Below are 16774 nucleotides of genomic sequence, written 5' to 3'. Positions count from 1 at the left end.
CTTTTGGCTACCTAGAGATCCCAATCCACCACCGTAAATTAACCAACAAAGAATGGAAGCACATTGAAGATTGACTGAGAAAGAGCTAAGCTGATGGACGAGCAAGCTTATGTCTTATGGGGGTCGGTTAATTCTTATAAACATTGTACTTACAAGCATGCTGATGTTCTTGTTGTCCTTCGAAATGCCCATGGGGGTGCGGAAATGGTTGGACTTTTACGATCATGATTTTTTGGCAAAGTGATGAGAATAAATCTAAGTACTGACTAGCTAAGTGGGATATACTTTGGAGATCGAAAGATCAAGGGGTTTTGGGTATTGAGAATCTTGAAGTAAAGAACATGTGCCTACTTAGCAAATGGCTTTATCGGTTGTCTGTAGAGGAGGATGGTGTGTGGATACAGTTATTGTGTAACAAGTATGTGCATTTCAAAAACTCCGGCATAGCCGCATAGGTTACAGCGCAACCAAATTATCCTCCTTTTTGGAAGAGGCTGATGCGGACAAAGGATTCCTTCTTTAGTATGCGTAAATTCATAGTCGGAAATGGCCATACTACTAGATTCTAGAAATACACTTGGCTGCGGAAGTTGCCTCTAGCATTACAGTATCCAACGCTATATAACATTGGACAATGTAAAGATATTTTCATAAGAACAATACTAGGCTATTTTGCCTTAAACATTCATTTCAGGCGGGTACTAGTGGGAGAACGTTGGGATAGATGGTTGCATTTAGTGCATAGGTTGATGGAGGTTAACTCTCGATTTCTGATGCGTTTTAAGAAAATCTATATATGTAGATGTGATTAGCATTGGACCAATGCCAAAGTCACTTCATATTTGGAAAATTATAAGGTGTCATTAAAAATAAAGGTATTTATGTGGTTTGTGCATAAGGGGGTGATTTTAAATAAGGACAACTCGGCAAAACGTAGATGGAAAGGTAGTAAATGGTGTTGTTTTTGTGACCAGGATGAAACAATCCAACATCTTTTTCTCAAATGCCCACTAGCCAGGTTATTGTGACGTACAATACATGTTTCCTTCAATGTCAGTCCACCCAATATATTTCCGTCTTATTTGGACCTGGCTAAATGCAGTAGGGTCCAATACATCGGCACAAATTTGAGTTGGAGTTTGTCTATTACTTTGGGCCATTTGGAACTGTCGGAGTAACGTTACGTTTAACCGAACAAATATCACAAACTTTTTGCAGCCTACCTTTCATGCATCTGGATAGATTCATACGTGGTCGTTACTCAGTCATGTGGAAGCCAGAGAGCATTTGGTTTTTGGGTGCAACCGCTGGGAGACGGTAGCATGGGCTATGTACAACCGGTTTGGATCGCGGTTCAATAATAGTCATCTTGTCATATTTATGCCGGTTGTGGCTTTTTACTAATTTTTTGAGCTTGCTTGAGAACGTGAGATGATATGCGTACTTTCTTTGATATTTATTAATAAAATGATTGTGTCCATCGCTTGATGCAGAGGCCGGGATAATCCTCCCTTAGGAAAAAAAAACTACACCCTTTGACTCTTGTTTCCAAATGTGTCTTCTTTACAAAATAGTTTCATCTGTTTGTGCTAATATAGTTTTTCTCTCCATCTCTTACCTAGCAGCCGCAGCATTCTTTCCACTAGGAGCCTCGACTCTCTGTCTTGCTTTGTCCAAGTCTTCTCGTTACATGACCAAAAAATTGCCCAGCAGGGAGCTTGGCCACGACTATTCCTTGTTAATCGGCGGTGTCCTTGATCTATGTGGTTAGTAGCTGCGTGAGCTGGCTGCAGGTGGTTAACTCGGTCAGAAACTTTCGGTTTGATGGAGAGGGGAGCATTGGGAGGCGGTATCTGTAGATGACATCGACAGAAGTAGGTACTCTAATTAACTTGATGATGACGTGATGGATGGCAGGATCGGTTGATCATGTGACCAAGTTACTTAACCAGTTAGGTGAGAGAAGAGGAAGGTTCACAGCTTCGTGTACGTGAGAGGTTGGTAGAGCCAGCCATACTCAAACCAATTAGGCGTGAGAGAAGAGGAAGGTTCACAGCTTCGTGTGGACGTGGGAGGTTGGTAGAGCCAGCCATACTCAGGGGATGTACGTGAGAGGTGCGACAGTGAGCAGTGTTACTTCTTTTTTGGGCCAAACAGTGTTGCTTGATACAAAAACTGTCGGTGCAAATCATGATCGTGTTGTCTATGCAAACTATCACGCATTCAATAATTTCAATTTATATATCAATGTCAGAGAATGACACATAATAAAATTGTACAGCTGCATGCAATCTATTCTTTATCATGTGACTTGTACATCACTAGGGAAAGCCTTTCCTCCCCTCGAACTTTGTCGGTGAGCCCAAGGATTCACCTGCCCTCTGCCTGCCACTCCAGCGGACGGTGGCGGGCAGGGATTTTCTGGTGCCTCGGCTCCGGCTAGTAGATTGGTAGGGTTTTAATCCTTGTAGGAGTGACGCTCAGATAGATGACGCATCTTCTTTGAGTTAGTCTTCCATGCTCCGATCCTCCCCAAGTTCGCTCGTTAGGGCGCATTAAACGGAGCTCTAACGTAGATTCCTGCCAGCTACTTGCGCGGCGAGATTAGGGTTTCTTGCCGTGCATACGCAACGATGATATTTGATGTAAGTTTCTTCGTATCGATTCAAGAATTCAACGGCGACGACTGCGGCTCTGGGCCACAGGTCCTTAAGGGGACGTGGACGAAGAATTCCCGACCGTCATCGACACGGTCAGGACGGCTTCGGTACTAGAGCAACGACAACGGCACGTCAGCGGCTCGTTCTGGCAGCGGCAATGGTCGTTCCATGGTTCATAATCCTTGATGTATTTTTTATTACGTTTGAGGTGCTTTGTACTTTCAATGAAACTTCATAATAGATATGTTCCTTTTCATACAAAAAATTCATGACAGTTAAAGCAATAAGGCACATTCATTTTCAGCAATAATGGACACATACAAATTAATCACCGGTAGCTCATTCGTGAACAAAAAGCAACAATTAACAGTAAAACAGGCGACACCCTTCACTAAACATGCACCGACACAAAGGAATCGATCAGAGTATGGTACAAAAGATACTGTCAAGCAAATGAATTGAAACTGCACTTGGTCGTCGTCATTATTAGCAGCACGTACGCACGTAGAACAGACCCAACCAACCTCATGCATGCAAATGCAAGGCTAGTTACTTTGGCGGGAACTTGGACTTGATGGTCTCCACCAGGCCGCCGTCGATCTGGAGCGCCCTGGCCAGCACGTCGGTGGGCACCGGTGGTGAGGCACCGAACATCGCCACGGCGAGGGACTGCGTGCCCGGAAGCTGACTGTTGAATGCCGAGATCGCCATGGCCGGCGCGCCGCCGTTGTTCTTCTGGTAGTGGACGAGGCCGCGGGGAAAGACGAAGAGCTCGCCCTTGCAGACGGTGCGGGCGAAGAGCTTGCCGGCAGTGGTGACGAAGCCGACGTCGAGGGAGCCCTCAAGCACGTAGATGATCTCGGTGGCACGTGGGTGGGTGTGCGGCGGGTTCACGCCCCAGGGCGCGTAGTCCACGCGGGACATGGAGACGCCCAGCGTGTTGAGCCCCGGGAGCTTCTCCACGTTCGCCGCCGTGACCGCAGACCCGACGGGGTTGCCGGTGTTGCCCGGGAGTGCCAGCGCGGAGGAGAAGAAGTCGTCCGCCGTCACGTTCTCCGGCCTCTTGCACGGGAACCCGTTCAACCGCAATGCTGCAAGCATACACGCATGCATTCAGGCATGATCTATACATGTGCACAACTATATGGATGGAAAAGCTAGCAAAACTTACGGCCGTCGAGGGATTTGTAGTCGGCGACGCAGAAGTCCTGGAGCATGTCGGGGTCGCCGGCGAGCAATGGCGCGGCGAGGGCCAGGACGGTGGCGCAGGCGGCGAGGAGGACAGCGGGGAGCTGCTTGGGCGCCATGGTCAAGCGCTGCTTAATTGACTACTGGTTGGTTGGTGCAGCGCTAGGTAGTTAGCACCGTGGTGAAGTAACTGAGGATGACTGGATGAGAAGGCAAAGCATGCAGCGCATGTATTTATAGTGCAGTGTAGCGTAAGGGGGATGTGATCGATCGGTAGTTAGACACGCGGTTTTATGAGGATGATGCATCCATGCTCTAACACTTTAGCTTGAAGATAGGGTTGGATAGCGGTGTCAAATTGTCAAGCACCATACCATTAATTTGTGTCATGTACTCGCGTGGTCGCTCTGATCGACCAAAGCTGGTACTGTGATTACTAAACTATGATGCGTTCAACGAGGAAATTTGCACATGCTTCATTTTCTGGTATAATGTAAGATGTTTACGTACTAGCTTGCAAAAACGAACTCCCTCCGTCCCAAAATAACTGTCTCAGGCTTAGTACAATTTTGTACTAAAGTTAGTACAAAGTTGAGACACTTATTTTGGGACGGAGGGAATATTATATGATGGGACGGCGGGAGTATTAATCAGTAAGTCTAGGTTGTATCCCACGGACAAATTAGTAATAGGGCAATTTATCATTGTATCTCTAGGCTCAGTCAATAAGATTTAACTGGTTTATTGAAATAAAAACATACATGGTTTAAATTTCCAAAGTGGACACATATTTGGCTCACAAAAAATCCAAAATTTATATTCCAAACAAAATTTGGCCACACTTGAATTTAATTTGAGTGTAGTGTGATATTCAAGATTAAATAAACCGTTGCTCAATAAATTAATTACCAGTACATCAAAAAATTCGTTACAATTAATTTGTAGCCCGCTTTCAATTCAATTAAGTACTGTAATTTAACAAAAAGTAGGTTTTTTAACAACAACCATAGTGCCAAAAACACTTTCTGATGTATACAAATAGAGAGAGGCGTGCTTTATTCGTAATTCGGGTAGTCTTCCCCATTTCTAAATAATTATTAAACTGCATGCACCAACTAGTTTACGCAGTCCGAACTAAGAGAAAGTAAGTGACAACATTATACTCCAGCAATAATTAACAAACAGTTTAATTAATTTGCATTAATTTGTTTCCATTCGGCATATCTTGTAGTATTTTGTATAAATAGCTAGTCTCCGCTAATCTATTTTTCTCTTAACATGCAAGTATGTCATGTCAGTAGGCAACATGCATAAAAAAAGGCACACCAAACATGCATGAGAATTTCCATTCTTATATGCTATTTATATTAAGAAATATTTTATAACATACAATAATTAAATACAATAAATCACATATATTCCAGTTTAGTTGTTATATTGGTGCTCCAATATGTTTCATACAATCAAATATCATTGAAATGTTATTTGGCAAAACATTCCAGCAACAAACGGATACGTGTAAGGTACTCACTCCGTCCTATAGTATAAGAGTATTTTTCACACTAGTGTTGTGTAAAAAACGCTCTTATATTATGGGATGAAGGGAGTATTATCTAGTTTACGTGAACATGCACGCTAAATCAAGACGCATTCCCCTGTTTGTCTTTTTTTTTATGGTAATACGTATCCTCTAAACCGTAGAGATAAATGCGCTGTCACTTTCCTTTTTTTTTCCAACTGCATATGGTGCATTTTCCGTCGACTAGCAGCTTGCTTGCACGTCAGATTATATTAAATTGTACGGATACGTGTAAGGAGGAAAAGAATTGGGGTGCGTCGGTGCGTGGAGCGGTGCTCTGGTCGCCAGCTTGCCTGATCTCTTGCATCCATATCGACCGTACAAGGTGTAGTGACTGCGTGCAGCACGTACCGCAGTGAGCAAGCAATATAGGTCGATCGTCTAACGTGTGAGAACAGACTCGAGTTGTAATACCTGGTAGTACGTACTAGTCAAGACGTAGAAGGATTATACTACCTCCATTCCATTCCAAAGTATAAGACGTTTTAGTAAGCTGCATCTTGTTATTTGTAATGGAGATAGTATATATTAAATCATGGCGTGTTGTGGATGTGCGCTACTTAGAGCATCTCTAGCAGACCTCGTATAATGTCGACTCGCAAAACGCGTTTACAATTCGCAGAAAAACAACTTTGCAGGCAGCAGAGTCAGACTCCGCAAAACGGTCCCGTAAAAAAAGGATATTCGCAGAATATGCTTTTTTACGGGTCGGCTTTGCGGGGGTCTGCTCGGCCGCCGCCCGCGCTGGTCCGCAAATCCGAAATTTGCATTTCAATTTCAGACATGAAAACACATTTCTTTGCTTTTTATTTTCTTCAAAGGCATTGGATAGATATTAATTCACCAAATCTTTGCTAGAATAGTAAGACCAAAGAAAACAAGAACAACAATTATGCATTTTAGAAGATATCCAACTTCCATAACTGCTCCCACTAGTTGGACCAATATCTTCTTCATGTATTCGTTGTTGATCTGCGGATTCTTGATATTGCATTCTTCATTCTTCCTTTTTGGTTCTAAATAAGTACGCGTTGCTGCATCGGCGAGCTGGCGAGCCGCTGCGCAAGCACCGAGCCTGGCGGCCGGCCGGCTGAATCCTTGCCGGCAAACAGACGACGGCGGCTACAGGACGAACCAGTACCTGCATGCGGCACTGGGGCTTTGCCGGGGCTAGGCGGGGTGCTCCCCGACCAATCCATGGCTTGGCGCAGCCACCGGTGGCCAGAAACGCCAAATCTGGCTGCTGCGTCGAACAGCCGCTGATCTGCAACTTTCCGGCCCGCCGACACAGGAGGAAGTGGCGGAGGGCAAGCTCGGGCATGTGGCGGCCCTCCGGCGTGATCCCACCGGCTAGTTTGGCCGGAATCATAGGCGACGGCCCGCCGGCGGGGGTGGGGAAAGTCCCTCCCGTCCCCGACCCCCCCCCCCCCCCCCGGCAACCGTCGCCGCTATGTACAGGGCGCCGACGAGGCGAGGGGGGAACCCGCGTTTTCGCGCGTTGGAAGGGGAATTATGCCGCACCCGCAAAAAAATTACGGGTCGGACGCGTTTGCGGGGTCTGGTCGCTCAGGATTTTCCGCGCAGACCCGTATTTTGGTTGTTGTTTTGCGGGTCGCGGCATTATATGGGGTCTGCTAGAGATGCTCTTACATAGGGGCGCATGCAGTTCCAGTGTGACTTGTGTGTCGATGGCCTATAATTTTCTTTAACACAATACAGACACAGATATTCATATACACGCATGTACATTCATTCTTATCCTCATGGGCACCTTTAAAATACTGAGACGACATACCATCTTGAGATTGATAAAATCATACTGAAACATACTAGCGCCGGTGTTTAAGTCTAGAACTTGAACCCTTGTGAGTTGATTCCACCGTAAGAAACCTAATCATCTAATCTACGCTCAGTTCGCATATAATACCTACAGGTTGGTTGTATGGTTGTATATCCTTTGAGTTGTTTGCATGGTTAACTAGCCAGGGATTGGCTAATATGGATACTTATATATGTTTACCGTGTCGCTCTGAGTGTGAAAAATGTGGGCAAAGAAAAAGAAATTCGGCAATGCGTACGTTTTACTTCTCCTCCGGACCCAGTTAATTAATCCGTACAGCCAATCCGTGGCGATCAAAACACCGACAGCAGAGTTAAGACACTCCGTGCAAAAGTCTTTATTTATAGAAAATGATCGTATCCGTTGCTCTTTTTGTGTGGTCACATGTGTGCATGCATGTAAGATGCAAGGTTGTATTAGTACTTTGATCGAGCTTGGCTGGTGACATAGCTGAATATGGCTAGTCCCAGCCACCATTTCCGGCCACGAATAAATAAACCGTTCCGTGCCCCGGCCAGTACGTACTCTGTGTAGAGTACGATTCGCTCGTGATGCTATTGATTTGAATTAGTAAGCGTACGTAGATTGCATCAAACAGGATGGGCGTAGTACGAACGTACGTGCATGAGATATCGAGAGACGTGCATGCTGTTAGAATTAATCTGAGGCGTGTAGAACATCTACCTAGGATTAAGCAATCACACAAGGCACGCCACCAAATTTGTTAACAAGGTTCATAAATATGGCCACATCTCCGAGGCATGACTATAGGCGCACCTCCCTTTGACACGACCACAATAACGCACCATGGCGGCCAGGGCGCCAGCACAAGCCGCCGGTCCATGCGTGTCGGTGCTATTATGTTGACATAGTTTACATTGTTTGTCTACCCTTTCATTATATATAAGAGATCCGGGATATACAAGTGTCCTACTCCAACATGCCTCCATACCCTATCTATACACAATCCAAATCCAAGTACAACCTACCTACTACAAATATTCGACACAATTTCAACACATGCTTTGTCTACCTTCAATGCTTGCGTATGCAAAAGGAACGCAGTAGCCGTAAGCACATACACCATGAGTTTAAGCTGGGTAGATTTAGCTTTCCAAAAACTGGGTAAATTTTTGTATAAATGTTCTTTAATCACTACACTCTCATACGCTACTTGTGTGTGCAATAGAGAGCCACGTTACTAATGGAAACACATAACTATACCTACGCATGTACGATTATCCGGACGTCGATTTCAGATCATCGACCTTCGTATTTAACTAGCGAACCTCGCGCGGCGACACGCCGCGCCCGTCTACAGCTTATATTGTACATCCTGGTTTATTTTGTGCATTCACTTTATTTGTAATATGTTAATTAGAGAGCAATCTTGGGTTGCAGCAATCGCACAGGATAGCTAAAGAGCGATTTTTTTCCAGATTCTAAATCTTTGGTTGCTACGCTCCACTGAGCAGCTCTCCTTTGTGCTGATAGGGTGGACCCAAGACTTGCTGTCAGTCGCTTCTTCTTTCTCGTGTCTGATCTCTCTTCTTTGTGGCACGCTTTCGGCAGGTCCCCCACTTGTGGCGTCTAACGCATAGAGCATCTAAGGCAGTACCACGGTAGTGCGAGACGTCTTTGCTGCATTTCTCATAGGTTCGCCTGCTGAACACCGATGATCGAGCACCGGAAAACCTATTACTACGCACCGCCCCCTCCGAGGATCAACTCATAAATCAAAAAGATACATACCTATAACAATTACACATGTCAAAATTCATAAAAGAATTGGGTCAAGCACAAGTTTTCACCAGCCCTCATCTACTTCTCTCGCGCGAACTTTCCCACAAGTCCCCCACTCGTCGCATGTAGCACGTAGAGCATCTAGAGTAGTACTGCGATAGCGCAAGACGTGCTAGGTGCAGTGAGCACTCACCTCACAGACTGACACCTTTTCGGCAATGCCTGCAGATTCGCCTATGAGCACCGATGATCGAGCACCGAAAAACTTATTACTATGCACCGTTCTGATTCGATTTGTCTTGTTTTGCTGAGAGCTGCTCAGACGTTCAAATGATCTAAAAATTGGAGCGAATCTTCCTCCTAAACATCTTGTGCACTCTACATCTTTCTAGTTATGTATACGTAATTATGAAGACACCACTATGAAGATATTTTGTATGCCATATACTATACAGACCTATACCAAATATATTTAAGGATACACATATACAAATACACCATTAAAGCACTGTCACCATATAATCCAAGTAAACATGGATTTTCCCGTTTCTTATTTTCTCGCATTTAAGTGAGTTCGTGTTAAATATGTTTTAAGATGTATTTAAAAAAACAAATTTTATTACAAAAACAATTTGAATTGCCCACAATATGATATCTATGATCGTGATTTGGCAAAATACATACAAATAAGTATTAAAGTTTAGTATAAATAGCTATAACAATCTCACATAATGAAGTTCAGAAAAGAATCGGGTCAGGCACAAGTCTTTTTAATGTTGACTGTAAATAAATTTCAGATTTCAAGGTGCGATGAACTTCTTCACCAGGTCTCATCTACTTCTCCCTCGCGCGCTTTCCTTGTTGAAAATATGCCCTAGAGGCAATAATAAATGGTTATTATTATATTTCTTTGCTCATGATAATTGTCTATTGTTCATGCTATAATTGTGTTATCCGGAAATCGTAATACATGTGTGAATACATAGACCACAACGTGTCCCTAGTAAGCCTCTAGTTGACTAGCTCGTTGATCAACGGATAGTCATGGTTTCCTGACTATGGACATTGGATGTCATTGATAACGGGATCACATCATTAGGAGAATGATGTGATGGACAAGACCCAATCCTAAGCATAGCTCAAAGATCGTGTAGTTCATTTGCTAGAGCTTTTCCAATGTCAAGTATCTTCTCCTTAGACCATGAGATCGTGCAACTCCCGGATACCGTAGGAGTACTTTGGGTGTGCCAAACGTCACAACATAACTGGGTGACTATAAAGGTACACTACGGGTATCTCCGAAAGTGTCTGTTGGGTTGGCACGGATCGAGACTGGGATTTGTCACTCCGTATGACGGAGAGGTATCTCTGGGCCCACTCGGTAATGCATCATCATAATGAGCTCAATGTGGCTAAGGAGTTAGTCACGGGATCATGCATTACGGTACGAGTAAGGAGACTTGCCGGTAACGAGATTGAACAAGGTATTGGGATACCGACGATCGAATCTCGGGCAAGTAACATACCGATTGACAAAGGGAATTGTATACGGGATTGATTGAATCCTCGACATCGTGGTTCATCCGATGAGATCATCGTGGAACATGTGGGAGCCAACATGGGTATCCAGATCCCGCTGTTGGTTATTGACCGGAGAGGCGTCTCGGTCATGTCTGCATGTCTCCCGAACCCGTAGGGTCTACACACTTAAGGTTCGGTGACGCTAGGGTTGTAGAGATATGAGTATGCGGAAACCCGAAAGTTGTTTGAAGTCCCGGATGAGATCCCGGACGTCACGAGGAGTTCCGGAATGGTCCGGAGGTGAAGAATTATATATAGGAAGTCAAGTTTCGGCCACCGGGAAAGTTTCGGGGGTCACCGGTATTGTACCGGGACCACCGAAAGGGTCCCGGGGGTCCACCGGGTGGGGCCACCTATCCCGGAGGGCCCCATGGGCTGAAGGGGGAAGGGAACCAGCCCTTAGTGGGCTGGGGCGCCCCCCATGGGCCTCCCCCTGCGCCTAGGGTTGGAAACCCTAGGGTGGGGGGGGCGCCCCACTTGCCTTGGGGGGCAAGTCTCCCCCCTGGCCGCCGCCCCCCCATCCAGATGGGTTCCTGGCCGGCGCCCCCCCCTCCCAGGGGGCCTATATAAAGGGGGGGAGGGAGGGCAGCAGAACTACAGCCTTGGGCGCCTCCCTCCTCCCTGCAACACCTCTCCCTCTCGCAGAAGCTCGGCGAAGCCCTGCCGAGACCCCGCTACATCCACCACCACGCCGTTGTGCTGCTGGATCTCCATCAACCTCTCCTTCCCCCTTGCTGGATCAAGAAGGAGGAGACGTCGCTGCTCCGTACGTGTGTTGAACGCGGAGGTGCCGTCCGTTCGGCACTCGGTCATCGGTGATTTGGATCACGGCGAGTACGACTCCATCAACCCCGTTCATTGGAACGCTTCCGCTCGCGATCTACAAGGGCATGTAGATGCACTCCTTTCCCCTCGTTGCTAGTATACTCCATAGATGGATCTTGGTGATGCGTAGGAAAAATTTTAAATTATGCTACGATCCCCAACAGTGGCATCATGAGCCAGGCCTATGCGTAGTTACTATGCACGAGTAGAACACAAAGCAGTTGTGGGCGTAGATGTTGCCAATTCTTCTTGCCGCTACTAGTCTTATCTTGTTTCGGCGGCATTGTGGGATGAAGCGGCCCGGACCGACCTTACACGTACGCTTACGTGAGACAGGTTGCACCGACTGACATGCACTAGTTGCAGAAGGTGGCTAGCGGGTGTCTGTCTCTCCCACTTTAGTCGGAACGGATTCGATGAAAAGGGTCCTTATGAAGGGTAAATAGAAATTGGCATATCACGTTGTGGTCATACGTAGGTAAGAAACGTTCTTGCTAGAAACCTATAAGCCACGTAAAACTTGCAACAACAATTAGAGGACGTCTAACTTGTTTTTGCAGCATGTGCTATGTGATATGATATGGCCAGAAGATGTGATGAATGATATATGTGATGTATGAGATTGATCATATTCTTGTAATAGGAATCACGACTTGCATGTCGATGAGTATGACAACCGGCAGGAGCCATAGGAGTTGTCTTTATTATTTTGTATGACCTGCGTGTCATTGAATAACGCCATGTAAATTACTTTACTTTATTGCTAAACGCGTTAGCCATGTAAGTAGAAGTAATCGTTGGCGTGACAACTTCATGAAGACACAATGATGGAGATCATGATGATGGAGATCATGGTGTCATGCCGGTGACGAAGATGATCATGGTGCCCCAAAGATGGAGATCAAAGGAGCAAAATGATATTGGCCATATCATGTCACTATTTGATTGCATGTGATGTTTATCATGTTTTTGCATCTTATTTGCTTAGAACGACGGTAGTAAGTAAGATGATCCCTTATGATAATTTCAAGAAAGTGTTCCCCCTAACTGTGCACCGTTGCGAAGGTTCGTTGTTTCGAAGCACCACGTGATGATCGGGTGTGATAGATTCTAACGTTCGCATACAACGGGTGTTGACGAGCCTAGCATATACAGACATGGCCTCGGAACACACGCAATACACTTAGGTTGACTTGACGAGCCTAGCATGTACAGACATGGCCTCGGAACACGGAGGACCGAAAGGTCGAGCATGAGTCGTATAGAAGATACGATCAACATGGAGATGTTCACCAATCTTGACTAGTCCGTCTCACGTGATGATCGGACACGGCCTAGTTAACTCGGATCATGTTTCACTTAGATGACTAGAGGGATGTCTATCTGAGTGGGAGTTCATTGAATAATTTGATTATATGAACTTAATTATCATGAACTTAGTCTAAAATCTTTACAATATGTCTTGTAGATCAAATGGCCCACGTTGTCCTCAACTTCAACGCGTTCCTAGAGAAAACCAAGCTGAAAGATGATGGCAGCAACTATACGGACTGGGTCCGGAACCTGAGGATCATCCTCATAGCAGCCAAGAAAGATTATGTCTTAGAAGCACCGCTAGGTGAAGCACCAATCCCAGAGAACCAAGACATTATGAACGCTTGGCAATCACGTGCCGATGATTACTCCCTCGTTCAGTGCGGCATGCTTTACAGCTTAGAACCGGGTCTCCAAAAGCGTTTTGAGAAACATGGAGCATATGAGATGTTCGAAGAGCTGAAAATGGTTTTCCAAGCTCATGCCCGGGTCGAGAGATATGAAGTCTCCGACAAGTTCTTCAGCTGTAAAATGGAGGAAAATAGTTCTGTTAGTGAGCACATACTCAGAATGTCTGGGTTACACAACCGCTTGTCTCAGCTGGGAGTTAATCTCCCGGATGACGCGGTCATTGACAGAATCCTTCAGTCGCTTCCACCAAGCTACAAGAGCTTTGTGATGAACTTCAATATGCAGGGGATGGAAAAGACCATTCCTGAGGTATATTCGATGCTGAAATCAGCGGAGGTGGAGATCAGAAAAGAACATCAAGTGTTGATGGTGAATAAAACCACTAAGTTCAAGAAGGGCAAGGGTAAGAAGAACTTCAAGAAGGACGGCAAGGGAGTTGCCGCGCCCGGTAAGCCAGTTGCCGGGAAGAAGTCAAAGAATGGACCCAAGCCTGAGACTGAGTGCTTTTATTGCAAGGGAAGTGGTCACTGGAAGCGGAACTGCCCCAAATACTTAGCGGACAAGAAGGCCGGCAACACCAAAGGTATATGTGATATACATGTAATTGATGTGTACCTTACCAGTACTCGTAGTAGCTCCTGGGTATTTGATACCGGTGCGGTTGCTCATATTTGTAACTCAAAACAGGAACTGCGGAATAAACGGAGACTGGCAAAGGACGAGGTGACGATGCGCGTCGAGAATGGTTCCAAGGTCGATGTGATCGCCGTCGGCACGCTACCTCTGCATCTACCTGCGGGATTAGTTTTAAACCTCAATAATTGTTATTTAGTGCCAGCTTTGAGCATGAACATTGTATCTGGATCTCGTTTAATTCGAGATGGCTACTCATTTAAATCCGAGAATAATGGTTGTTCTATTTATTTGAGAGATATGTTTTATGGTCATGCCCCGCTGGTCAATGCTTTATTCTTGATGAATCTCGAACGAGATGTTACACATATTCATAGTGTGAATACCAAAAGATGTAAAGTTGATAACGATAGTCCCACATACTTGTGGCACTGCCGCCTTGGTCACATTGGTGTGAAGCGCATGAAGAAGCTCCATGCAGATGGACTTTTGGAGTCTCTTGATTACGAATCATTTGACACGTGCGAACCATGCCTCATGGGTAAGATGACCAAGACTCTGTTCTCCGGAACAATGGAGCGAGCAACCAACTTATTGGAAATCATACATACCAATGTGTGTGGTCCAATGAGTGTTGAGGCTCGCGGAGGATATCGTTATGTTCTCACTCTCACTGATGACTTAAGTAGATATGGGTATGTCTACCTAATGAAACACAAGTCTGAAACCTTTGAAAAGTTGAAGGAATTTCAGAGTGAGGTTGAGAATCAACGTGACAGGAAAATAAAATTCTTACGATCAGATCGTGGTGGAGAATATTTAAGTCACGAATTTGGTGCGCACTTAAGGAAATGTGGAATCGTTTCACAACTCACGCCGCCTGGAACACCTCAGCGAAACGGTGTGTCCGAACGTCGTAATCGCACTCTATTGGATATGGTGCGATCTATGATGTCTCTTACCGATTTACCGCTCTCATTTTGGGGCTATGCTTTAGAGACTGCCGCATTCACTTTAAATAGGGCTCCGTCGAAATCCGTTGAGACGACACCGTATGAATTATGGTTTGGGAAGAAACCTAAGCTGTCGTTTCTAAAAGTTTGGGGATGCGATGCTTATGTCAAGAAACTTCAACCTGAAAAGCTCGAACCCAAGTCGAAGAAATGCGTCTTCATAGGATACCCTAAGGAAACTATTGGGTATACCTTCTACCTCAGATCCGAAGGCAAGATCTTTGTTGCCAAGAATGGGTCCTTTCTGGAGAAAGAGTTTCTCTCGAAAGAATTGAGTGGGAGGAAAGTGGAACTTGATGAGGTGATAGTCACCCCTTCCGAACCGGAAAGTAGCGCAGCGCAGGAAGATGTTCCTGTGGTGCCTGCACCGACTGGGGAGGAAGTTAATGATCATGATCATGAAGCTTCGGATCAAGTTACTGTTGAACTTCGTAGGTCCACGAGGACACGTTCCGCACCAGAGTGGTATGGCAACCCTATCCTGGAAATCATGTTATTAGACAACGGTGAACCTTCGAACTATGAAGAAGCGATGGCGGGCCCGGATTCCGACAAATGGCTAGAAGCCATGAAATCCGAGATAGGATCCATGTATGAAAACGAAGTATGGACTTTGACTGACTTGCCCGATGATCGGCGAGCCATAGAAAACAAATGGATCTTTAAGAAGAAGACAGACGCGGATGGTAATGTGACCATCTATAAGGCTTGACTTGTCGCTAAGGGTTATCGACAAGTTCAAGGGGTTGACTACGATGAGACTTTCTCACCCGTAGCGAAGCTGAAGTCTGTCCGAATCATGTTAGCAATTGCCGCATACTATGATTATGAGATATGGCAGATGGACGTCAAAACGGCATTCCTTAACGGCTTCCTTAAGGAAGAATTGTATATGATGCAGCCGGAAGATTTTGTCGATCCTAAGAATGCTAACAAAGTATGCAAGCTCCAGCGCTCAATCTATGGGCTGGTGCAAGCATCTCGGAGTTGGAACATTCGCTTTGATGAGATGATCAAAGCGTTTGGGTTTACACAGACTTATGGAGAAGCCTGTGTTTACAAGAAAGTGAGTGGGAGCTCTGTAGCATTTCTCTTATTGTATGTGGATGACATACTATTGATGGGAAATGATATAGAATTCTTGGAAAGTATAAAGGCCTATTTGAATAAGTGTTTTTCAATGAAGGACGTTGGAGAAGCTGCTTATATATTAGGCATCAAGATCTATAGAGATAGATCAAGACGCCTCATTGGTCTTTCACAGAGTACGTACCTTGACAAGATATTGAAGAAGTTCAATATGGATCAGTCCAAGAAGGGGTTCTTGCCTGTATTGCAAGGTGTGCAATTGAGCACGGCTCAATGCCCGACCACGGCAGAAGATAGAGAAAAGATGAGTGTCATCCCCTATGCCTCGGCCATAGGGTCTAGTATGTATGCCATGCTGTGTACCAGACCTGATGTAAACCTTGCCGTAAGTTTGGTAGGAAGGTACCAAAGTAATCCCGGCATGGAACACTGGACAGCGGTCAAGAATATCCTGAAGTACCTGAAGAGGACTAAGGATATGTTTCTCGTTTATGGAGGTGACGAAGAGCTCGTCGTAAAGGGTTACGTCGACGCTAGCTTCGACACAGATCTGGATGACTCGAAGTCACAAACCGGATACGTGTATATTTTGAATGGAGGAGCAGTAAGCTGGTGCAGTTGCAAGCAAAGCGTCGTGGCGGGATCTACATGTGAAGCGGAGTACATGGCAGCCTCGGAGGCAGCACAGGAAGCAGTCTGGATGAAGGAGTTCATTACCGACCTAGGGGTGATTCCCAATGCGTCGGGCCCGATGACTCTCTTCTGTGACAACACTGGAGCTATTGCCCTTGCGAAGGAGCCCAGGTTTCACAGGAAGACCAGGCATATCAAGCATCGCTTCAACTCCATTCGTGAAAGTGTTCAAAATGGAGACATAGATATTTGTAAAGTACATACG

General features: G+C 45.5%; 1 protein-coding gene across 1 annotated transcript; it reads right to left on the bottom strand.

Annotated features, from left to right (window-relative positions):
• Positions 1-2935: 2935 nt before the first annotated feature.
• LOC109763072 (germin-like protein 1-3) lies at positions 2936-4049 on the bottom strand. Its single transcript, XM_020321938.2, has 2 exons — positions 3832-4049; positions 2936-3751 (listed from the first exon to the last, which is right to left on the bottom strand). Exons 1-2 carry the CDS (start codon positions 3965-3967, stop codon positions 3210-3212), a joined length of 678 nt encoding a protein of 225 aa, XP_020177527.1. The 5' UTR covers positions 3968-4049; the 3' UTR covers positions 2936-3209.
• Positions 4050-16774: the final 12725 nt, after the last annotated feature.

The sequence above is a fragment of the Aegilops tauschii genome, chromosome 3 (assembly GCF_002575655.3).
Source record: "Aegilops tauschii subsp. strangulata cultivar AL8/78 chromosome 3, Aet v6.0, whole genome shotgun sequence".
Taxonomy (NCBI): Eukaryota; Viridiplantae; Streptophyta; class Magnoliopsida; order Poales; family Poaceae; genus Aegilops; species Aegilops tauschii.
Note: the sequence above shows the minus strand (reverse complement) of the source record. Positions and strands in the feature narration are given on the sequence as shown.

What these genes read in the sequence shown, in the direction of transcription:
- LOC109763072 (XM_020321938.2), bottom strand. Translation starts at nt 3,967, where the DNA reads ATGGCGCCCAAGCAGCTCCCCGCTGTCCTCCTCGCCGCCTGCGCCACC. An exon ending in CTACAAATCCCTCGACGGCC is followed by an intron (nt 3,752 to 3,831) that starts GTAAGTTTTGCT and finishes GTATGCTTGCAG; the next exon opens with CATTGCGGTTGAACGGGTTC.